Source organism: Tetranychus urticae, chromosome 1 (assembly GCF_039701765.1).
Source record: "Tetranychus urticae isolate SD_2017Ah chromosome 1, NJAU_TeUrti_SD_1.0, whole genome shotgun sequence".
Taxonomy (NCBI): domain Eukaryota; kingdom Metazoa; phylum Arthropoda; class Arachnida; order Trombidiformes; family Tetranychidae; genus Tetranychus; species Tetranychus urticae.
Genome location: NC_142958.1, coordinates 10,539,826 through 10,562,668, shown reverse-complemented (window position 1 = coordinate 10,562,668; position 22,843 = coordinate 10,539,826). Strand labels below are relative to the sequence as shown.

At 32.8% G+C, this 22,843-nt stretch overlaps 5 protein-coding genes, 1 long non-coding RNA gene and 1 other non-coding gene across 9 annotated transcripts; 4 read left to right on the top strand and 3 right to left on the bottom strand.

Moving 5' to 3' along the window:
• The first annotated feature begins 1,445 nt into the window (after positions 1–1,445).
• Positions 1,446–2,993, top strand: Arl1 (ADP ribosylation factor-like 1). The gene is made up of 5 exons (XM_015928035.3): positions 1,446–1,668; positions 1,791–1,925; positions 2,002–2,195; positions 2,378–2,556; positions 2,860–2,993. The coding sequence occupies exons 1-5, from the start codon at positions 1,665–1,667 to the stop codon at positions 2,888–2,890; spliced, it is 543 nt and encodes a 180-aa protein (XP_015783521.1). The 5' UTR covers positions 1,446–1,664; the 3' UTR covers positions 2,891–2,993.
• A 267-nt stretch (positions 2,994–3,260) lies between these two features.
• On the bottom strand, positions 3,261–5,144 carry LOC107361251 (mannose-6-phosphate isomerase). The gene is made up of 4 exons (XM_015928033.3): positions 5,039–5,144; positions 4,717–4,838; positions 3,969–4,650; positions 3,261–3,908 (listed from the first exon to the last, which is right to left on the bottom strand). Coding segments are annotated over exons 1-4 (1,221 nt in total). The 5' UTR covers positions 5,040–5,144; the 3' UTR covers positions 3,261–3,492.
• Positions 5,145–5,404: 260 nt separating this feature from the next.
• LOC107361253 (uncharacterized) lies at positions 5,405–6,111 on the top strand. The gene is made up of 3 exons (XR_001568486.3): positions 5,405–5,473; positions 5,652–5,723; positions 5,904–6,111. It is a non-coding gene; the product is annotated as an uncharacterized LOC107361253 (long non-coding RNA).
• LOC112538758 (small nucleolar RNA snR61/Z1/Z11) lies at positions 5,510–5,583 on the top strand. Its single transcript, XR_003082104.1, has one exon. It is a non-coding gene; the product is annotated as a small nucleolar RNA snR61/Z1/Z11 (small nucleolar RNA).
• lace (serine palmitoyltransferase long chain base subunit) lies at positions 6,047–9,421 on the bottom strand. 2 transcript variants are annotated; one of them, XM_015928032.3, is made up of 8 exons: positions 9,285–9,421; positions 8,720–9,118; positions 8,483–8,637; positions 8,226–8,371; positions 7,644–7,862; positions 7,104–7,556; positions 6,829–6,964; positions 6,047–6,669 (listed from the first exon to the last, which is right to left on the bottom strand). In XM_015928032.3, exons 2-8 carry the CDS (start codon positions 9,116–9,118, stop codon positions 6,453–6,455), a joined length of 1,725 nt encoding a protein of 574 aa, XP_015783518.1. In that variant the 5' UTR covers positions 9,285–9,421; the 3' UTR covers positions 6,047–6,452. The 2 variants fall into 2 exon arrangements, with proteins under 2 accessions (XP_015783518.1, XP_089123916.1); XM_089267790.1 differs by lacking the exon at positions 9,285–9,421 and having other exon boundaries at positions 8,720–9,139.
• A 1,062-nt stretch (positions 9,422–10,483) lies between these two features.
• sstn (stepping stone) lies at positions 10,484–13,932 on the bottom strand. Its single transcript, XM_015927853.3, has 2 exons — positions 13,791–13,932; positions 10,484–13,458 (listed from the first exon to the last, which is right to left on the bottom strand). Exon 2 carries the CDS (start codon positions 13,329–13,331, stop codon positions 10,788–10,790), a length of 2,544 nt encoding a protein of 847 aa, XP_015783339.2. The 5' UTR covers positions 13,332–13,458; positions 13,791–13,932; the 3' UTR covers positions 10,484–10,787.
• Positions 13,933–13,991: 59 nt separating this feature from the next.
• LOC107361105 (uncharacterized) lies at positions 13,992–22,705 on the top strand. Of its 2 annotated transcripts, none has more exons than XM_015927852.3 (10): positions 13,992–14,131; positions 15,827–15,887; positions 16,665–16,977; positions 17,082–17,248; positions 17,395–17,579; positions 17,779–18,015; positions 18,086–21,294; positions 21,359–21,543; positions 21,646–21,770; positions 21,843–22,705. In XM_015927852.3, the coding sequence occupies exons 4-10, from the start codon at positions 17,187–17,189 to the stop codon at positions 22,064–22,066; spliced, it is 4,227 nt and encodes a 1,408-aa protein (XP_015783338.1). In that variant the 5' UTR covers positions 13,992–14,131; positions 15,827–15,887; positions 16,665–16,977; positions 17,082–17,186; the 3' UTR covers positions 22,067–22,705. The 2 variants fall into 2 exon arrangements, with proteins under 2 accessions (XP_015783338.1, XP_015783337.1); XM_015927851.3 differs by lacking the exon at positions 13,992–14,131 and adding an exon at positions 14,218–14,881.
• Positions 22,706–22,843: the final 138 nt, after the last annotated feature.

Sequence of the window (22,843 nt, the reverse complement as noted above, 5' to 3'; positions counted from 1 at the left end):
AACTCCAAATTTGCACTTTCAATCTCGTCCCATGTTAGTGGCTAGCACTCAGAGCGACCAGACAAACCTTTTGTCATCACCTTAACCATTTCCTTTGAACATCGAGAAGATCCGAAGGCGAAATCACGAAAATCTTAAAATTGATTATCTTCACTAATTTTGTGAGTAAATTCAAAATGGTAAAAATTAAAATTGTTTGGCTTTGTTTTACATGAAGACTGATTCTCGTTCGAGTTATCGATATGCTCGACACTGTAACAAGTTGAAACAGAAACAAGTTGCAAGTAGAAGACACTTGATTAAACTAAACTAAATTAAACTGAAATAAAATGAAATGGAAGCAATAGTTCAATTAGTATTAAGACGATTATTCATAAATCTTTCGACATTAAAAGCAAAATTAGTCAAATTTGTCATCAAACTTCGAGTTAAACTTTTAGCTTGCTTACATTAAAAATATAACTTTCTGATAAACTGAGAACAGAAAGTCCGTTCTTGATTTAAATGAGACTAATTAGTGTCTGGTTAGAAGTAATAAATACAAAATTATGGCAAATTAGTCCCATAATTAACTGAAAGATGTAAATTTGTCATAATTTAATCTTTTAAACAAGCAAAATCAGAAAAACATTAGACCTTAAAACCTTAAGACAATTATTAAATCGATTGATAATCATATTAATTGCTGGTTTAAAAGTGTTGGTCAGATAAAAACAGTTTACTCAATTTGCCAAAATATGTAAATGTCCAGCAAATAGTCAGAGGTTTAGTTATAACTCTCAAATAATTTCTCATCAACTGTGCATAATTGTTCAAAATTTTGTCCTCAATTCGCTTCAATCTTCACAATTGCTGTCAACGTTCAACTGATTTTTTAACTCAAATAACACGTTCTATTTCTCAATCTTGCAACGTTGATCGATCAAATTTCAGGTTACAATCAAGTTTAAGGCAAGTTTATAATTGATTGGTGAAAGTGTTTTATCCTCTTATTAGATGTAAAAACTGAATTTTCAATGAGACTCACCCAGCTTAGATTTTTATTTTTATTGGAAATATTCAATAAAAATTTAAATGGATTATATTTTGATTTGACAATACAATTAAAATTGGAACAAAAATTTTCCAATTTACCTCTCCGTTGCTCGATAAATAAGCAGTGGAAATAAGCTATTTTAAGATATTCACATTTATTGGTTAGTTTGCTTTTAATAACAACAGTTTGGTTTATTAATAAAATATCAAGATTTTAGCTCAGAATTTTTGTTCAAAAAATTGATGTTCCAACAGATAAAGTGGACTTGGTTGCAAAAATCTGATTCATGTTCATTTGGGATTATAATAATAGACATTTATTAATTATTGCTATTGTTTGTTTGGTTTCTAAGCGATACTAGACTGTAAATCAGATTTTTTACTTAAGCTTTTCACTTCTATTCTCAAACATCTGAATCTTTGCTGAGCTGGTTTTAAAAACCTCTACAATTAACACCATGAATTAGATGTTATTTTTTTTTCTTTGTATGCTTATTTAAATTATCGCTGCCTGATTTTTTGACTCGTTGTTTAATGACCTCTATTTGTAAAACTTCACCGTGTTGAAGAAGTTATTCCATTTTTTTTTGTTCAAAGACCAATATTTTTTGCTGCCTCTTCAATCAAATATGGGTGAGTTTTACATTAGAATTGATTGAAAATTGAACTATTTATATTGACTTTAATCGCTGATAGAATGTTAATCCCTGTAAACATGTTCTTACCCATGAATTCTTTATTTTTATCTATTTCAGGGGGCCTTATTAGCTATTTCAAATCTCTCATTGGTTCCCGTGAGATGAGGATTTTGATTCTTGGTTTAGATGGTGCCGGTAAAACAACCATACTTTACAGGTTACAAGTTGGTGAAGTTGTAACAACAATTCCAAGTAATGAAACAATTTTCTTGACCCTTGAATATTATTTTTCGGGATAACTCAATCTATTTTGTTTTTTATTCAACAGCAATTGGTTTTAACGTGGAACAGGTTACTTACAAAAACCTTAAATTTCAAGTGTGGGATCTCGGAGGACAAACTAGCATAAGGCCATATTGGCGATGTTATTATTCAAATACTGATGCAATCATTTATGTGGTTGACAGTTGTGATAGAGATCGTTTGGGTATATCAAAGCAAGAATTAGTTTCCATGTTAGAGGTTGGTTCTATATCTTCAATGTCTTCTGTTCTATGATTTAATTGTGATGTGTCTTTATTTTCTTTCATTATCGCATTCAATTCTATTATATCCTCCATGGCCTTGAATATTTTGCTATCTAAACTTGGATTATCTTGCAATAATCTTGATCGTGGGGCCACCATATGGTTACTATCAATTAGGAAGAAGAATTAAAAAAAGCCGTTCTAATGGTTTTGGCAAATAAACAGGATCTCCCTCAAGCAATGAGTGTAGCTGAGATTCACCAGGCCCTTGGCTTGGATGCCTTAAAGAATAGAACTTTCCAAATTTTCAAGACATCGGCCTTGAAAGGCGAAGGACTCGATGAAGCTATGGAATGGTATGTTGATGTAACTGTCAGTCGAAGTAGATTTGTCTTCGAAATCTCACTGACTATTATGCGTTATTTGAATGTTCAATATTAACTACAAAGTGCAAAAAGATTTTTTCTCAGAGATTAATCAACATCTTATTCATGCAATTCCCGCTTGCATTAATCCAACTCATGTGAAAATCTCCTTGTGTTTTGATATTCAAATAACGCATAGTTTAGTTATGTTGCTTATGTGTTACATGCAATATCTAATTTTTCATCGATACGTGATTTATTTTATCTAATTGTTTTATTTCTCTTCCTTTTTAGGTTATCCAACGCTTTAAGTATGAATAAATAGATTTCGCATACTTTTGTCATCAAATCCATAAAATTATTGAAATTAATAAAATCCTCTTTAAGCCATTTTCTTTTCGCGAGAAGAAAAATTATCTGATTTTCAATCTTAACTTTATAAATTATTTTATGTCTTTTGTAATTCAATGTTAACTTAAACCTTAAAATCTCTTAGAATGATTTAATATTGAAAATACATCTGTGAAAATGGAGTTAGACCTCGATATCTTAATGAGTCTGGGATATTTTTTTGATTGAAATCACTTAAAATGATTTCTAGTCAGCTACAGCCTCTTTCCATATCGAGAACTAAATCAATTGTCTATGAATGGAGTATAAGTAATCAATTGTTTCTTTTAATAAACATATAAAAGCAACTTGCGAAAAAAATTTAATAATTAAAGATGAAATGAAATCTAATCTAACAATACCATTGAATTGTTCACAGAAAATAAACAAAATACAACAAAGATTGCAAGAGATTGAAAGAGATTTTTGAGTAAAATTCATAAAAAATTTATCATTATATATTAGAAAGCTCTGAATGAATCTTGACTTGAAGAAGATAATTTAATTCCAATGCTCTGCGTTGAACTTATTGGGTTTTCATTGTCTAATAAAAGCCCGAAAAGCAAGAAACTTTCCTTCAATTTCCGTCACTACATAATTTAATCCTGGAGGTATAAAGTAAATATTGCTTTTCTTTAATTTAACCGTCGGGTTGATTCTGGCTGATCCACATTCGATTATGATCAATAATGATGCGCTATGTAAGCCTTCGAATCGATATTCCAATGTTTTTGATTGATTTCCATCGATTTCTATTTTTTCGATAGCAAATTCGTCAACAGAAGGGGAATATAAACATGTGAAAGGATCCTTCAAAGTCGGCTTTAAAATAATTTCATCGATAGATTTAGGTTTGTAAGTCATTGTTTCACAAAGCAAATCGACGTCTTTATATTTAGGTGTCAATCCAGCTCTAATTACATTGTCAGAGCAAGCCATTATCTCAACGCAATCTGAGGAGAAATAAAATTGTGATTAAAAAATAATAAAACAATGGATAATTCAAAGCTTACCTCCTGATAAATAACAATGAGGTTGATTGACATCGATAAATAAAGCTTGACCAGGCTCTAGTTTAACGTGATTAAGGAAAAAATAAGCAAAACTTCCAACATCACCAGGGTATTCACTTGCGATCTCGGAGAAGATTTTCAAATCATTGTCACCATTATCATTAGCGGCCATTTCCAGCAAACTTTTGATTTTATCAGCAATTATTTCTTGTGGTTCTTTTAGCAACTTAACAAAACATTTCTTCAAACATTCAGCTCGATCATTTTCATTTGCGCTTTCATACTCGGCAAGCAAATCAATTCCAATCAAGTCTCCTAACTGCTGGTACCGTTTTGCGAAATTGATAATCTCATCATGAGGACGAAAGTAAGCAAGACCCGTGAAAGGAGTCAAGGCAATTGCCATCTCTGGTTTATGATTAGAATCAGGATAATGTTCAGGGCGAGTCTTAAAAAGTTGACCAGCCAAGGATTTATCTGGGTGCACTTGAATGGATAAGGGTTTATTGACAGATAACACTTTGAATAGGAAAGGTAATTGATGACCATATTTTTTGTATATATCCATGTTTCCAATAAATTCAGGAAAAACAGAAAATAAATCAGCTAACGGTCGATTGTCCAGGTCAGGGCCAAGATCACGAATGCATGATGAGCCCGATTTATGCGTGCCCATCCAAAGCTAAAAAGAGTTGTGAGAAATAATGACATTAAATGACTGATCGGTGAAACAAAAATATCTTTTTACCTCTGCATACGGCAAATTTTCATCAATCGGTATCCCTTGATCAATTAATATCTGACCAACAAATGAATTGCTTCCAATTTTTCCCCAATCGTAATTTTTGACTGGACATTTGAGAGAAATCACTGAAATATCAAGATCAAAGTAAGATGAATTGAAATTTTACCATTTATTAGAAAATGAAAGCAAATAGTTAAATTTTAAATCCTAAATTGGTAGAATCTTCCAATTTAATTGTGGATTGTACATTCAACAAGATAAATAAAGACTGAACCACTATTTAATCAGAAACATAAAAATTATATCAAATATTGAATTAACTCACTTTTGTTTGGATTTGATGATTTGTTTTGATGACAATTGTTTCAATTCTCAATGATGAAGATTTGAATTAAACAGTATTTCTGAAGGCCCTAAGCTGCTGAACGACAAAACAAAAATAAAACAAACAGCAGCGAGTAAGCTTATTATGCTCATGATCAAAAGCTTGATTGACTTAAATAGTTCTGACTATAACAGTAACAATAGCAATTCGACTTTTAATTTTACCTCGCTTATTTTGAAAATTCAATTTTCTACAACAGATGGCGATAAAGTACCATTTACATCCATCCAAGATCCATTTCCGTCGGAACTTTCAAAACTGTATTTAAAGCACGAGTGAACCCACATTGTCCCTTGTCCCTTGTCCCACGTTGTTAGTAACTTGACTCTGGTTTGAATTATGCGTATCTCTGGGCCAACGCCATTATTATCCACGGTAAGTCACCATTTCCAATTGTACTCTGATTATTTTAACCAATGATTAAATAATATCCAGTTCTGCTACTGAATTTACACTGAAGACATCTATACCAAACTTTATGAGAATAGAATTGAGTTATCCATATAAATTTATTGGAATACAAGTTACTAATTGGTCTTTTATTTTCTTACAGATACCTTATGGTTTTACATGAATCGAATTGATATTTCAAGCTGTGAAATGGTCTCTTGAACTTTACAATGGGGTAAGTTTTCAATGCTTTCTTTAACTCACCACTACTAGTTCTAAATGATGGAAAACTATGTTTCATTGTATGACACATGATTACACACCCAGCTCTCTGAAAACGTTAATTGGTACAAGCCATTGACCCAATTTCTAAAACTTTTATTAATTAAGGTTTTATTTTTGATTCTTTCAACAGGTTCCATACCCCTTAGCCCTTGAATGGATTCTTCGGGCTTGGTCTTCTTACAAGATCTAATTGCTAACTGCTGATCTTACCACCGAATCTGGTTTTGAAGTGATGTTGGTGAATGATTCAATGAAATTAATCTTGAAAATGTATTGTGAATTTGAATTTACATTTTAATTGAAGAAACTGTTAATAAATAAATAATCTATTGATATAATTGCAGGTGGTAATTTTTTTTCTCGGAAAGAAAACAATTTTTATATTTGTTTGAATAATCTGAATAAACAGGCAAGTTCAGTTTGGGCGGATTTTAATTTTCCCTCCGAGTTTGGCAAATTTTTCAACATCCAAGTTGATTAAATAATGAAAGTTCTCATCGGGTTAGAATGTAAATTGTAGCGAACGTAATCGTTTAGTCATTTTTGATTTTCGAGTTCAAAATCCAGTGAAGGAGTTTGCCCTCAGTTTGATTGTTTTTTTGATTCAAGTTATAAATTTTATAAATTTGTAAAGTAGTTGGTAATGATAGAATAAATTTTCCTAGTTGATAAATAACATTCAATATTCTATATTGCACGTGTTTCGTGTCCGACGTGAGTATTTAAGAGCAAATTTATCTCCAAGGATACTTGTTACTTCAAGAGCTTTGTCAAGCATTTCTTTGGTATGAGAGGCTGAGAGGCAGAATCTAACCCTTGATTCAATTAATGGTGTTGCAGGATAACCTGCTCCAACTGTAGCTACACCTAATTTTTTAGCTCCAGCAACGAAAGCACTGAAAAAAGAGAGAACAAGAGTGATAAACAAAAGATAAATTAAATCTGTTTGATTGGTTGGAAAGGTGATAAGGGTGGAACTGTCAACAAGAAATTAACAAAGACTGAGGATAAAGAAAATTGCATTGAGATGATCAATACTAGGTACTTCAACTTACACAATTTTTCCTGGAAAATAAATTAGTAATGGAACAACTGGTGAGTCATCGTTACCATAAACAATAAAACCCAGTTGTTTAAGTTTCTGGCGAAAATATCGTGAGTTTCTGGCAAGTCTTGATATCCTTCGTTGTCCTAAATTGCATGCAAAGAAGAAAAGATCATGAATAAGTTATAACTCAGGATGATTATACCAAAAAACCTGCTCTATTAAACTGCAACTTTTGTGAATTAATAATGACATTGCATGGAATAAATAAAATAGCTTATTTACCTTCTCCATCACCCACAGTTCCCATTATGGTCTTGAGTACACCTAATATTTGTTGGGCAACTGGAGCTGCCATACTACTAGCATAGCCAAAACTATGAGAATGTAAACGAATGTGATTCATCAATTGTTTTGAACCAGCAATATAACCACCGGCTGAGCCAAAACTTTTAGTGAATGTTCCCATCAAAAGGTCAACATCTTTTGTGTCAAGACCAAAATAATCGCACACTCCTCTTCCGTGTTCTCCAATAGCTCCGATACTATGAGCTTCATCCAAATAAAGATATACTCTATACTTTTTCTTGAGTCTAATTATCTCAGGTAAGTTGACGATTGAACCTTCCATGCTATATACACCTTCAGCAACAATAATAATTTTTTTCCATGGACGAGAAGTTCTTGGTTCACCCTCGACGATAGCTTGACGAAGTTTGGCTTCCAAGTCAGTCATGTCTAAAAGTGCAATAAGAAAACATAAAAGTCATGATAATGTAAGATCCAATGTTCAAAGATAAATATATAAAAGGAGTGAGAGCATACCGTTGTGCTTGAAAACCTTGATTGTTGCACCAGATAATTTACATCCAAGAATGAGAGAAGCATGATTTAATTCATCACTCAAGAGGAGACAACCTTTTCCAGCAAGTGCGGGGATGTTAGTAGAGTTTGTCGCAAAACCCATTCCAAATACAACAGCATCTTCAACTTGCAAAAACTCAGCTAAAAGTTTCTCAAGCTTATGATGAATATCCAATGTACCTAAAAATACATATAAAAATTAGATGAGTAATGCTCACATAGAAATAAGTTTTATAAGTTTTGAGTCATTGATTTGTAGATAAAATTACTTTTCATCTATTGTTAGCAACTTTCGAAACAATTTTTTACAAATAACTGTGAAAAGTAACAAAGTCTCAATAAAATCAAAGAAAAATATCTAACGCTCATGCAGCAATATATTCCAAGTTTCAAGTGTTGCAATATGGTTTGATTCAATCAAAATCAACTGAGAAACAAAATGAAACTCAGAATATGACGTAACAAAAATCGATAAGATCCATATTATATTTAAACTAGAAAGACAATAATCAATTGCAACTCATAACTATGAGTAATACATACCGAATTCATGCCTTGGAGATCCAACATTTGTTCCATATTTTAAAATACTTTCTTGAACTTCATCTGCTCTAGGACCAACATTTTCAGCAAATCCTAAGTAATTATACGATCCCATGTTGATACACTTGCTTGTTGTTCCCGGGAATCTAAAGTTGAGTTTAGAAAGAATGAAAAACACCACTTTAATTATCCAATTTCACAAAATGCTTGTCAGTAAATTTTTTATCATTGAAGTTTTGCTATGAAATAATTCTTACCTGAAAGTCCAATTGTAGTCGTCAGTATCCCGATCCATAATATCAATGGTTGTACCAGGCAAACTACAGATTGGTTGATTCCAACCATGGCAAATACGGCGATAAATATTTCTTGTATAAAAGCTTTCATAATTACTGTATAACGGCACATAACCCTAAAGTAGGGAAAAAGGGAAAAGATGAAATGACAAAAACAAACATCACTGAAAGGTAGGGATTCTAGAGCGCATAACTTACCGGTCGGTTACGTTCAACGGCACATTTGTTCTTCTCTATACCAGTGTTCCGAAGAAAATCACGTAAATGTCCAAAAAAATTCAAAATAACATAGGAAATATAGCAAAGAACGATTATTATGAATGGAGTCGCTTCATATTCTTCAATCAATTTAACCGATGAACTCTCTTCACCAGGAGAAGTCTTTTTCAATCCATTTGACAAACCATTGGAACAGCCATTAGATAAACCTTTGGGTAATCCATTAGCTTTACCATTTGATGAACCATTTGACAAACCATTTGATAAACCATTTGATGAACCATTAGATGTACCATTCGATATACCATTCGATTTACCGGTAATAGAATTACCATTGGCATAGCCGTTAAGCTTACAAACCATTGTTCCGTTTGACATCTAATAGTTGTCACCAGAGCAGAAAATATATGATGAACGGAAAATGGAGAGAGAGAGCGAGAGAGTTGAAATGAGAAGGGGAAGAATCGGTTAAGAGTAAAAAGGAGGAGGAAGAGGAGGGAAGATAGGAATGATAAAGAGTTACAGAGGAATGTTTTGAGTTTACCTCTAAGTACGTCAGACCAACTTATTGGAAACCTAAAATATACAGGTGTACAGTATATGGCTTATAAGGCGCCAGAGCAAGGAATGATGATCAGTTACCAAAGTAACCGGTTATTAAGTTAATAATAATAAATAGTAGATGCTCTTGGAACCGGTTACTTCAAATTTAGTATACGTTACTATTTTTGCTCATCATTGCTATTTGTTTAAAACTTGTTAGTAAATCATCTTAAATTTAATCAAATTTAAACTATTATAGAGATTATGAGCGGTACTTAAAAATTTTGAAACATTCTCAGTATGTTGTGAGACTGATCAAAACTTTGACATAACCTATTTTATGATCTATCAGGCATCAACCAGAAAGTTTCTATCAACTACTAATATATTAATAGCAAAATTTACTGTTAACCTTCTGAAACCAATTAACCGTGAAAAATAATTAATGAGCTAATTTTAATAATACAGTTACAACGAAACATGAAAAATGTTATAGACTGTTGAACAAATTTGTTTTGATTTGTTTCGCCGAAACACATCTACATTATTAATGACAATTTTGTTTAATACACTTTATAAAATTGTTTGATAAAATTATAAGTCTTTCGATTGTTTAACGGTTTCATATTACGCTGTATCATTAATTAATTTGAAGAGTCTTAATGATAATTTAGATTTGAATATAAGATAATACAAATAATGGTGCGATTTACATTTAACTTGAACAAATGTAACTATTTAATCTGAATCAGATTAACATTGGATTGATTCACCGTTGCTCAATGCAATTGAATGAAAGATAATTAAACTGATTGAGTTAAATTATGAAAATCGATATGAATAAGTGAATATATCTGAAGTAAATGATTGATTCATTGGTTTTATACATTAATCAGTTTTCTATTTATTCAGCTGTCAATGAATCTAATTACATTATGATATTATGAATTTACCTTTTTGTTTCTTTATTTGTTTTGAAAGCAAACAAATAATTTTTTAAAATTAACAAACCGATCATTATATTTTAACTAAATACTGTAGTTAATTAGTGTAATTATTTGAGATCGTCATTGCATTGCAATGAAAATAGTCTGTTATTGTCTACAAATAATCTATAATGAAACGTTAAAGGGTTTTACAACCAATTTGATCTTTGAGATCGACATTTAAACTTGAAATAAACCATGATTTAAAAATTAATTGTTGTCTAGAAGAATAGTTTAATAGTCTTTGCATAATATCAAAATATCAAATAGGTAATCGTACATATAAATATGAGATGACAATTAATTTTGTATTCTTTGAAGCAAGATCTTTAACATATCGCTCAATAACGAGTTTCAGTTCAATTTTTAACTAGAGTTCGATAAAGAGTAACAAACGAGAATTGTTGAGGCATAGACATGCGAGATTAGGTTTCACAATAAGAATTAAATAGAAACACAAATTAATTTTAAATTAACATAGAGACCAATAAGACACAATAGGAATCATAAGATAGAAATTAGACGATGGTTGGGTTTTTGATGATATCATTTTCATACCAATTAACATCATCTTTGTAAAGATCCTTTTTGTTAATTGAGCTATCTTTAGTTATTGATTTACTGTTTGAAATGGGTCCATTTGACTTTAATGGGACTTGGTCTCTATAAGGCGTTACATGGCTGGCACTGGAAACTCCTTGAATTTTTGGATTCGAACTGATAAGCTTGTTATTTGAAACTTTCGGTGTTGTTGTGGTTACAGGAATTGAAGATGATGTTTGTTGAGATGCTATTGATGTTGTAGATGTACTATTGGTACTTATTAACGAGCTACGACTATTTCCCGATTCAGTCAAGGTTTTTTTACGATGTTTCGCACTGTACTTAAAGAAATCAGATAGCTCATAAGGTTTGGTTTCTTCCCAATATGGTTGAAAATGGCCCACGCTGACAACGTTAACTTCAACACCATTTGTCGCTGTCGGTATTGTTGGTGATAATGGAATCGACGGTGGTCGAGGAGAAACTTTACATGAACTAGTAGATGAACTACTATACTTGATGTTCCTCATATGTGAATCCATTTGTTCAGAAGGTTCAATATTCTCATAATCATGAGAATTTGCACTGACCACATCAATCTCTGGTGGATCATTGTAATAGATATTATAAGAGCTATCGTACTTTGGATCATGTTTACGTTCAATCTTACTGGGGTGTGAATCTAAATCAGTTTCAGACCAAACCTTAGGAGGAGGCATATTTGAATGACTTTGTTCAAGACTATCAGGGTTAAAGGTTGTTGCTTTAGTCGCAAAGAAAATATTATCATCATTATGAATGGTCGATGCTGAGCTGGGAATGGAGGAAGGTGTTCGTGGTGGTAGATTAGGAGCAGGAGTTGATGGTTGACGGTTATTTATCAATTGAGAAGCATCAGTAGAGCTGGTCGAGATAGTGATTGCAATAGGTGTTCGAATGATAGAGCTTCGAACAGCTTTTGCACTTATATCGAGATGATCATCAGGTATTGATGACCCTTTACTAAATTCACAAACATTTTGATACAATTTAGATTCATCTAATTTAGAATTGTATGAGCAGGAATCAGTATTATGAATTGATGGTGAGGCTCGAGACGAAGATGATGAACAAGAGGGTGATGGAGGTGGTGGTAAGGGTCTCGAAGCCATGTTTATTGACGGAGGAGCAGGTACACATAATGGTTGAGTCTGTCGATGGCCTTTAGTGATCAGCTCGGGTTGTGCGAATTCTTCACAATCTTCTGTTAATACACTATTATTCAAGCAATGATAATGATGCTGAGGTTGATGGTGCAAAGCTCCCGAAATGTGAGGTGATTGAATAGCTGAAACGTAGCTTTTTCTTCTGGTATTTTCAAGACTATCATTCCTGGTCAACAGGTTTAGCTCACTAGAGTTTTGTGCAATATTGGATAGCTTAGGTTCACCAATATTAGCCATACGTTGAGTTGATCCAACAGATTCAACAGTCACTTCTCGTTTGGGTAAACTGTAAAGATGAGATGAAACGGCATCCAAAGACTCACTTGAATTACGCGTCTGTAATAAAGATAAAATATTTCTTCTTTTGGTGTCATTTGTTACTCGGAAAATGCTGCTTTCACAGCTACTAGCACTTCCAAGCGAACATGAATCGTAATCATGAGAAAAATGTTCAGCCGTCTTACATCTTTCGGGTTGGTGGCTGTCAACTTCACATGTACCCTTTTCAAAAGGAAAATGGACAGAGGATGGACGAATATCATATCTGTTTGATCCGGGTGTGATGGTGTTAGGTGGTGAGATGGGCCTTATATGCCTCTCGGGTTCACGAAATTTTGCAGGGGTTGAAGGAGCTGAGGTAGACAGATAACTTTCATTGTGTTCAGCTGATTCTTCATCATCGTCAAACTGATTAATATCTGATACCAAAGCCAGACTACTTTTAGGTCTAATATTAATTGAAGCAGAGTCAGAACTGGAAAAATTAATCTCACTACGGGCACGCTGATTTTCATATTGACTTCCATCTTCCATGTTCTTCTTCATATCTAATAATTTTTTCTCTAACTCTTTCAATTTGAGAACAGCGTCTTGATAACTTTGAAATCTTTTCTTTTTAACATTCTTTTTGAGGTTAACTTCATTGGTTAATTTAAGGTTGGCTTTGACAATTTTCCTTTGAAGTTCCAATTCAAGTTCTAATTTAACCAGATTCTCTTCTTCAAAACACCGGGCCTTGAGAAGCAAATTTTGATTTAAAATAAACTCAGCACCAATTCGTTTACGAATCTGTGGCGCAGGTTCATTTGGATCTAAAGGAGTCTCTGGTGGAAGTTCCCCAATTATGTCTGCTTCTTTAAGACATAAAGATTTCAATTGTTGAAGCTTAAGTTGCAACTTTTCCTCCAAGGCCTGTCTCTTTTTCCTAAGCACTTCATAGGTGTCAGATTCTCTCATCAACAGGTTCCCATCATTATCACAAGGTATAGCTGGCAAACTTTGCGAGCTTACAGTTTTATAAACTGTGGTGGTCATTTTGATGATAAAGGAAAGTTAAAATCAGCCAATAAGATTATCAATATCCAGAATGGATAACTTTGATTGACCAAGATTATTACTGTTGGTAATGATAATGGTTAAAATTTTGATGAAGCCAAGAAGCCTGAACAAGGAATACGTATGAGAAATAAAATAAGAAAAACAAGAAGATAAAGTTAGATGATGATACAATTAGAGGGTGAGTTAAGTAGAAAAGGAAACAATTAGCAAATTACATGATGTAAACAAAACACTAATTAGGGTTATCACAGAAAGAAAACCAAAATGTAAGAGATAAAGAGAGGAAGAGATAAATAGCGAAAGATAGAGTGAGAGAGAGAGAGAGAGGGTCCTAAAAGAAAGTATGTTATAAAGAAAGAGACATAAGCACAATAAAAGAAACTTTGAGGCCCCTTGTCTTTCCTTTTCTGTTGAGTATAACTTAAACTTACTTACCTTTTTTTAAAATAAGTTCACTTAATTTTTGTCACTTGGTAAATGAAAGTTGAATTAATTACATAATAAAATCACAGGTGATATTTATAATAAAGTTGTCATCAAGTTAAACAAGTGGTTTTGGTGAGAAGAAACGTTCAAAAGAAACTTTTGGGATCCGGATATTTTAAAGAAACCACCTTAAAAACATTAATGTTTAGTTTGTCCAACTGATTGTAAAAATTTACCATATTTACTTGACACTGTTCAATTTTGATAAAGTCATCAGACTATGGTTACAATTATCCAACCTTTACCTGGTCCGATAATGCAAATTAATTGGAGATTAAATTTTCAAACAGGTTGGTACTCTTTAACTGAAGTATCTGTTGTTGTTTAAGCGTCGGGATCAAATCAGATGGGATCGATACTTGGTTGCTTGGTTACCTTTAAAATTGTAAACAGTGTTTCAAAAACAACCGATTGTTGCCTTTGTTTAAGCACAATATTTCAATATAAAACTGTTTCCTTATTAATCAAAACATCCCTATGAACACCCCTTGAATCACATATCCTACGACTCGTTAAATCTCTTCCAAATATGGCGCTTCTAACAGTCATAAGTCAACTACTCCCATGTCGTTGACTGATCCTCACTTTTTTTCAGAATAACAAACATTTGCATTTCGCCTGTAAAAGTCATGAGTTTCTGTCGGTGAATTTAACTGAGACCGAATCTCTTACTAAGAAACATTTTAATAACAGTTTTAGTTGCCACTGTCATCAAACTGATTATTAAGTTTCCTGACCATTATGGTTAGACTGATGGCTTAAGCTCCACCTCGCTTAATGTCTGCCAATTTTAACTATTTGAACGAACCACCTTTGATTAAATTCGTTGCCCATCTTAGCTGAATACTCGATCAACATGATGCCCAGGAAGTTGTATGTGAATTCAATTTAGCCTAATCAATCTTAGGAAGAGTGGCTCTTCGCTTTTATTAAGTTATGGTGTTGAATGGACTGACCAACTGCTAACCCAGAAATTGTTTATTTGACATGACAAAACTGTTCTCTCGATTGACCAGCAATAAGTGTTTGGGTAAAATGGTGTAAGATTTTAATTATCTTGTCCAATCCCTTATTGGCTTAGGATTAATCCACACTTTTACAATTGAAAATGAACTTCTGAAAGGTTGACTTCAACTGGCTAGAAATTGAGAGTTGAGAAACAAAGATTGAAAAATTGGAGAAGTCAATTTTCATCTCATCCTCTTTTCAGTTTTTGCTATCCAATAATAATTACTTTTCATATATTGACTGTTTTGTAATGAAAGAAGCTACCATGAAATCCATTTAATGGCACTTTTCAAATGATTACAACCATGAAAGTTTCCATTTCTACGCTTCTATTGTTAAAGGTTAAACAGCAGTTTAACAGTGAAATAGGAGTAAAGAAGAGAGAGAGACCAATGAAAGTGAGAAAAAAGAATGATTTTCTTTTCCATCAAATTAGGTCAAAACAGAATGAAATGATCATTTGAATAAACTTGTAAACACACAAAGTCACACATTTACGCACCTCAAGAACGATATAAAAGCCCAATCAGGCAACGGTTCCTGGTTTGATATTTCAATAGCAATTGATTGACTCTCGAATATTGATTGAACTAAAATTGCCTGAGGAAGAGGGGGCATTCAGAATCTCTCTCCTTCTTCTTCCTCTATATTCATGTTTAGATTCGAACAGGAAACTGAAACATCTTCCAATGCGCAACCTTATTCATCTCCCTCACTCTACCTCATCTAGTACATCACTGAGATTGTCTTCATCATCAACATCATCCTCATAACCATCACCATCTCTCATCATTCTTACCCGAGTCATATCTCATTATTATTATTATTACCAATATTATTATCAATAATATTGTCCCACTAATAATACATTTGTTTTAATGTTAACATTTCCATTAATATTATCGTTATCACTTTAAACTGGATTTGCTGTTGTGAACAAATTAATGGCCAATTAAAACGGGATCAACCAAACTCAGATATTTATACCAATATTGAACACACAACAAACTCCCAGCTGTATAGTCAACTACATTCAAGGTATGTTTTTCATCATCCATCTGATCAATTTACTCACAATACTTAGAATCATTTCCTTACCTTATCTCAATCCACACCTAAAAGCAAGTTAACCTTTCCATGTTTACCGACCTTTTTCCATGAATCGACTTAATATCATTTTACCAGCTTCTATCGTTAATTTGCACCTAGAAACCTCTTCGAATCGCTTACTCCTTCGTATATCCATTTTGTCAGAGCAACAACCAGTCTAATCTCATTTACATTGTTCAATCGTAAGAATATCATTTCAACAAATTAACTCAATTGATTTCTCGAATCAATCATTTACAATATCTTATTGTTGTCACTCAAGTAAACAAATAAATATAATTATGTGAATAAAATGGCAATAATGAGCGGTTCTCAAATGGGATGATCATCTCTTTGAGAGGCTCTCGAAAACAATCTCATCAATTGTAAGCAGTCTAACAAAAAAACTGTAACCTATTAATTATTATCATTATTTCATGATTACCTCAGCTTTATCTCCATTCAATTTAATTATATCATGGTTTTAATTGAAATAATTTTATTAAGTTAACCTTCTTTCATGTATCTGCTGTTTTAAATAATAACTTAGGCATAAGCAAAAAGAAAAATTATCTTCATTGAATTTTCCTTGGAAAACCACCAAAAGCTTCATTTTTAGTTCACATTCTAACCATGATTCTTGATTTATCTTCTTAAATATAACATTCTTAAATATTTATATATTTCAAAATTTTAATTTCATCTTTTCTCTTTCCATTTCCACAGTTAATTGGAATCATCAAAATTTGAATCTTAATTGAGAAAAAATTGGCGCACTCAGGAGTAAACATTACATTTGGCTGGAAAAGGTTTGACCCAAAGATTGCCAATTGTTTATGGTGGATGTTAAATGATTGAAACAATCAACCTGATCGCCATTATAAATAATAATCAAGATTCAAAGTATCCCCGGTCGTTCACGGGAGATAAATTGAGTACAGTGAAAAAGGTGAGAGATAGTGGGAGAGGAAGAGGGAGCTTGGAATAAAAATCCAGTTATTAGAGAGACAATCCGATTTAATTGTTCGCTGAATTCAAGGTAAATTTTATTGCAATATTTTCATAGCCACTTGAGCTATCTTTTCAACTAGACTTTTACTTCCAACCAAAACAAAATCTAATTCTTGTTTTTTCTTCGCTTAGCCACTATTTTCAGGCCTACCATATCTTCCTACTCTCTCCCCCTAACCTCTCTTTCCCTCTCTCTCTCACTCTATCTCTTCTCCCTTCTTATATTTTGCTCTCTTAATGGGAACTAGTTGTAGTTCATTAAAAAAAGAAGATAGACACAAATCATCAGTTGATTCTGGGTAAGTTATTAGAAATAGTCAATTTCTTCATTTTTAGTTTACTTGACCATTCATAGGTAATAAATACTCAAAGCAATCAATGTTCTAATTCAAGTTTCTACAATAGATGAAAAATTTCACTGTTATCTTTCTTCTCTTTCTTACAGGCCTCCAACAATCGAAGAGAGAAGATGCTCAAATAAAATAAGCGAAAACTGTCCAAATAATGGTTACGATCTACTAAAAGAGTCATCAGCAGGATCTTCAAGTAAAGATGATGACAAGAGAGGTCAATCATCATCTGTTGCCTCATCAGAATTGCATCCTGCCAAACAATCTTCTAATTTCAACCGTAAGTAATCTTTTTTGTGTCATCCACTGTTTTGTTTCTATTGATAAACATCTTCATTTCATGTATTGAATCTTCTCTAATACTGATAATTTATTTATACGTATTAAAGAAACGATTTGGCACTTTTCTCATTTTACTGTTTTGTTTATTGTTCATCTTGTACTAATCAAAATTTGGTTTTATTTTTTCCCTCTACCAGATGATAATCATCTTTGCGCTCCATCAGTCACACCATCACCATTACCATCATCTCAAACACCATCTCCTTACACAACTCCATCAGCCAACAAACAATTATCCATAACTTCTTCAGGATTACCGAATTTGGGAATTTTCTCCAATGTAATAAGAAATTTGCTAATCGGACAGAAAGTCACTTCACCAAGACTACCTCTCAACAAACAGCTGACTATTTATCTAGTGACCAATAATCTTGGTAAGTTTCTGCATCATTTAAGCAAATCAAGTTTTAATTTAATTTGATTTTATCTTTCTTGTTTGAACAGATAGATATGATCCAGTTGTCAATAAACTAGTGGAATCGCTTAAAAGCCAACTACTCTTCAAAAGCTATGAAATAAATTATTTCAACTTCAATCTCGATCATCTTAGTATTTACGATGATGAGCACCAATACAAAGAGATCTGTCTCAACAGTTTTAAATACCTCCAGGAAAGAGGTAAATTAATACCTCTAATCATTTTGGATGAGACGCCCGAAAGACGGTTACTTCCAAGGATTATCGACGATTCTTCATATAACCAAATAATCTCGCAGAGCAATGAAGAGGTTAAAAATTTGATAGAGAAATGGTATTTCAAAGATCTAAATCAGGAGCCACCTAGTTATATTCTACACTCAATTAGTGATCATTTACCTTCCTTTAAAAGTCATTCCGCTGACGAAAGGAAAAAATGTCTCGAAACCTGGTATAGTGAATCCAAAACAATAATCGACTTTTTGTTAAATTCAACAAATCAAAAGACATTTGACGATCTCATATCATCAGTACTTAGCGAAGAGGTTAAATTTCTAGCTTCCGACTCAGATGAAATTAATAAAAATACTTTACTGGTTCGTTTAGTACAATTGGAACAATTTTCATCGCATGTACAGAATGCCATTAATTTAATCGAGGAAAAAATAATGACAACAAGAAAGCTGTTAGCTCCAAATGCAAGTGTGGATCTCGATAAAGCCACTGTTGATAAGGAAATTTTCAATTTTTTCAATGAAAATTTCAAAAAATTAGCTGAATTAGCTGTTGAGGAGGAATTTGCTGCTGATTCAATCAAAAAGTACTGTGAAATTGACAATAATTTATTCTGTGAGTTAGTTTATCAAAATTCACACCGCATTTTTTTGGATCAACCTTTCATTGGTAGGGAATCTATTCTTCAGCAAATACAATTTTACATTTGCTCAGCTTCAAGATACCCATTGATTGTCCATGGACCTAGAGGATCAGGGAAATCATCTTTACTTGCCCGAGCATCTTTTGAATGTAGCTATTGGTCTCCCACTACTGTAATTGTCTATCGTTCTGTGGGTTTAACTAGTGAATCTCTTACTATTGAACAAACTCTTCGCAGTATTTGCGAACAATGTTGTACACTTTACGGAGAACACATTAGTTTTGCTTCTTCAATTTCAATAAAGCCCTTGGAAACGCTAGGTAAGCTTTTGAACAAAGCAAATGAGGAAAGACCTCTAACAATAATCATTGACGGTGTTGATCAATTTGCCGATTACAACTGGATTGAGTTTGATGTCTGGCTGCATGAAGAGCTTCCTGCTTTCGTCAAAGTTATCCTTGCCATGACGGATGATGATTGTTTGGATAAATTTAAGTCTATTGGGAAATGTGAATACTTAGATATTAGCAATATCACTTTAAATGAGATGGAACGCATCTTAGACGTCACCTTGCAGAATAAATCAAGGCGAATTACTGACACGCAAAGAGAATTTGTTTGTAAGCAAATGAAAGAGTCACGTACACCTTTTTACGCACAAGTTTTCTCTCTCAAAATGTCAGAGATAGCATCAACTACTCAACCAGAGGAAATAAATGAAACTTGTAACATTGAAACCATCATACTCTCTTTCATAAATCAACTCGGTAACATCATTGAACCAGCTCTGATGGCAGCTATCATAACAGTTCTTTCCTCAACTAAGTACGGTATCTCTGACACCGAAGTAATGGATATAATTTTTAAAAATCAATCGTTACGAGATTTATTTTACATTGCTCATCTATCTAACTTTCCATATTCATTTTGGTCTCTCATTCGTTTTAAATTATCACCTTTTATTGCTACAAAAGCAGATGATTCATTGATTAACTTTAAAACTCATCAAGTTAAAACAATCAGTGTTAAATATACACAAAAATGGAAAGATGTAACGAAATTAAGTCAAGAAGAGATGATTAATTATTTCGATATATCTCCCAAAGACTTGCTGTCTGATCAAATTTTCTCAGGTTCAGAGACTTTAACAAACCAATGGCCTAATCGAAGGAAAGCTCAAGAATTGTGTTATCTGAAAATGAAGCTCACTGATGATTTATCTTCATTTGTTGAACAATATTGTCTCAATTTGAGATGGATTTGTTTCAAGTTGTTGGTATGTGATCCTTTTCAATTTTTGGAAGACTTGGTGCTTGTCAAATCAATCTGGAAAAAAAGATCTCATTTAGTAAAGACAAATAGTGGTGATCAAGAAAGCGAAAAATATTCAAGTGATCTCTCAATTCTCAATTATACCATCATGATCTCAGCTTATCCTCTTCGATACCATGGCTTACAAGTCATCAGTCAAATCTATTCTCGGTTGTACTCATTTCTGGGTCTCTCGATCAACAGTCAACATTCTTCCTTATCACTATCATCATCAACAACCACCTCCGCCGTCTCCTCCATGAAAGTTAATGATTTGGCTAAAAAATATCCAAAAGCTGCCAATATTGTTGCAGAATGTAGAAAACCATTTATACCAAGTTTATTACCCCTAAATACTCAATTTATGTCAGTTAATGGTAATATTTTTGATGAAGGATCTGATGAATCAAACACCTTGACTACTGGACAATCAGGATTAGATTGTGTTGTTATTGAAGAAAATCATTATCAATATGATCAAATATTTCTCATTAAAGGAAACGATGCTCATGTAATCGCCCTTTCAACTGGTCGTGGCGAAATTAGTGTTTGGAACATTGGCAAACAAAAACCTGTTCGTTTATTGAAAGGAATCAACCAACCCAAAGATTTACGAATGATTGATCAATATCGAGCTGTGGTTCTTTGTAATCGTGATTTGCGAATCTACAATTTAGATGAAGGCTCTTTGGTTATGAAATTAAAAGGAGTTATGAATCAAAAGATGCCATTCTTTGGGCTACATAATGAAAATTATCTTGTTGCTCTTTCTCGTAATAGAATGTATGTCAATATGCAAAGCTTGAAAACTGGAGATTTAGAAACAACTTTTAAAGTTGGAGAAGATAGATTCCTTAATAGTCTTCTTGTCAGTGCCAATGGAAATATCTGTGTATGTGGTGATGAAACTCAAAAGCCTTTCCCTCTTCTTGTTTGGGATTTGATTAATCGAAAATTGATTTACGATTTACGTATCCCACACCATGAATTCATCACAAAGTTGTCTGCAATTAGTGATGATGGGCATTATGTTGTCTGTGTTAGCAAAGTAAGACAATTTGCTTCAAAGCTTTCAATTTTGCCAACTTATTAATTGTTTCTCTTCTTCTTAGGAACTTAATTCAACATCTCCCAATTTCATCATAGTCTATGATCTTCAAAGTGGAACATTATTTAAAAAATGGAAACCTGATTGTAATACTGTTAGTATCACTATATCATCCAGTGCTTCTTGTGTAATTAATTGCACAGAAACAGCGCTCATCTTGGTTTGGGATCTTTCAACTGGAGCTAAAAGGTACCAATTTGTTTATTTTCCACACATGCCAATTTAAACAGCTTTTAGATCCCTCATTAATCGAATCATTAATAAACTGATAAATTAAATTCAACTTTTCAGACTCACCCTACATGGACACATTGCTTCTGTGGATATATTACAAGTTGATGAGAGAGGTCAAACCTTACTTTCTTACGACTCTACTGGCAAAGACTTAAGTATTAGACTATGGAATCTTGATAATGGTAGGTTATAAATTTATGAGTTTGACTAACTAAGAATAAATTGACTGACGAAAATTTTTCTTTTTTTATTAGGTTCCTGTCTAGCTGTTTTCACACCAGATCAGCCGTTAAGCTGCTGTCAACTATCTCGTAATGGGAAAAGTGTTGTAGCTTGCCTCACTGATTCACCGCAGCTTCATACCTTAGTTCTTTGTCAAAATTCAACACCTGAAGAGGAAATTTCAGAATTAAAATCATCAATTTATGGCTCTCCTGAGAACGAATTTAAAGAATTTGACTTGTCGAAAGATGTATAGACAGGAAATAATGAAAGCTTTTAATCCATCCCAATATACTTTCAAAACTGTATTATATTCATGCGTTCACTTCAATTAACTTCTCTCAAGAAATCATTTGAACTTTAAACGCACCTTATCTCTCACACACTCAATTATCACAACAATACACACTAACACAAACTCGAGATATTTGCATTTGATAAGAAAACGCGGAGGCATTTGCCAGCTATTTGTTCAGTTCTGATTCTTGACCAACTTCTTCCTCAAAAAGGAGATTAGTTCAGGCTCTAGAATTTCGACCCTCTGTTTCTTCTATTAACTTTGAGCATCTATGTATTCATAATCATTTTCATCCTAATTTAATGACGTGCTTTTCATAGTCTTTTTTGCGCTAAGTGAGTTATCAATGATTGCTTTAAGACAGCATAATCATCATCATCATTTGAAGCTATAAGGGTGATGCTTAACTTTTCACCACAATCATATCCATCAGTTGAATTCCTGGAAAGTAAAACAATAATCATACCGCCATCATGCAACTTACACTTTTAATTTCTTCAATTGTATGTATATTTATATGACTTATAATGTAATATCGCTTAACAAACAAAGCTAAAAATAAAGTGAAAACAAAATTAAAACAATTTAAAACAATCATCATCATCACCATTACCAGTATTGAGTGATTATAATGGTTCAAATTTCAATTTGAAGCTGCTTTTTACAGAAAGTTTATCAAGAATCAAAATCATACTATAATATGATCACACATCAGGAGATTCATTTAAAGACAAG

What these genes read in the sequence shown, in the direction of transcription:
- LOC107361251 (XM_015928033.3), bottom strand. An exon ending in AAAATTTGCCGTATGCAGAG is followed by an intron (nt 4,651 to 4,716) that starts GTAAAAAGATAT and finishes AACTCTTTTTAG; the next exon opens with CTTTGGATGGGCACGCATAA. An exon ending in TCATTGTTATTTATCAGGAG is followed by an intron (nt 3,909 to 3,968) that starts GTAAGCTTTGAA and finishes ATTTCTCCTCAG; the next exon opens with ATTGCGTTGAGATAATGGCT.
- Arl1 (XM_015928035.3), top strand. An exon ending in AGTTGTAACAACAATTCCAA is followed by an intron (nt 1,926 to 2,001) that starts GTAATGAAACAA and finishes TTTATTCAACAG; the next exon opens with CAATTGGTTTTAACGTGGAA. An exon ending in AATTAGTTTCCATGTTAGAG is followed by an intron (nt 2,196 to 2,377) that starts GTTGGTTCTATA and finishes ACTATCAATTAG; the next exon opens with GAAGAAGAATTAAAAAAAGC.
- LOC107361105 (XM_015927852.3), top strand. Translation starts at nt 17,187, where the DNA reads ATGGGAACTAGTTGTAGTTCATTAAAAAAAGAAGATAGACACAAATCA. An exon ending in ACAATCTTCTAATTTCAACC is followed by an intron (nt 17,580 to 17,778) that starts GTAAGTAATCTT and finishes TCCCTCTACCAG; the next exon opens with ATGATAATCATCTTTGCGCT. An exon ending in ACTATGGAATCTTGATAATG is followed by an intron (nt 21,771 to 21,842) that starts GTAGGTTATAAA and finishes TTTTTTTATTAG; the next exon opens with GTTCCTGTCTAGCTGTTTTC.
- lace (XM_015928032.3), bottom strand. Translation starts at nt 9,118, where the DNA reads ATGTCAAACGGAACAATGGTTTGTAAGCTTAACGGCTATGCCAATGGT. An exon ending in CCGTTGAACGTAACCGACCG is followed by an intron (nt 8,638 to 8,719) that starts GTAAGTTATGCG and finishes TCCCTACTTTAG; the next exon opens with GGTTATGTGCCGTTATACAG. An exon ending in TATTTTCCAGGAAAAATTGT is followed by an intron (nt 6,670 to 6,828) that starts GTAAGTTGAAGT and finishes CTCTTTTTTCAG; the next exon opens with TGCTTTCGTTGCTGGAGCTA.
- sstn (XM_015927853.3), bottom strand. Translation starts at nt 13,331, where the DNA reads ATGACCACCACAGTTTATAAAACTGTAAGCTCGCAAAGTTTGCCAGCT.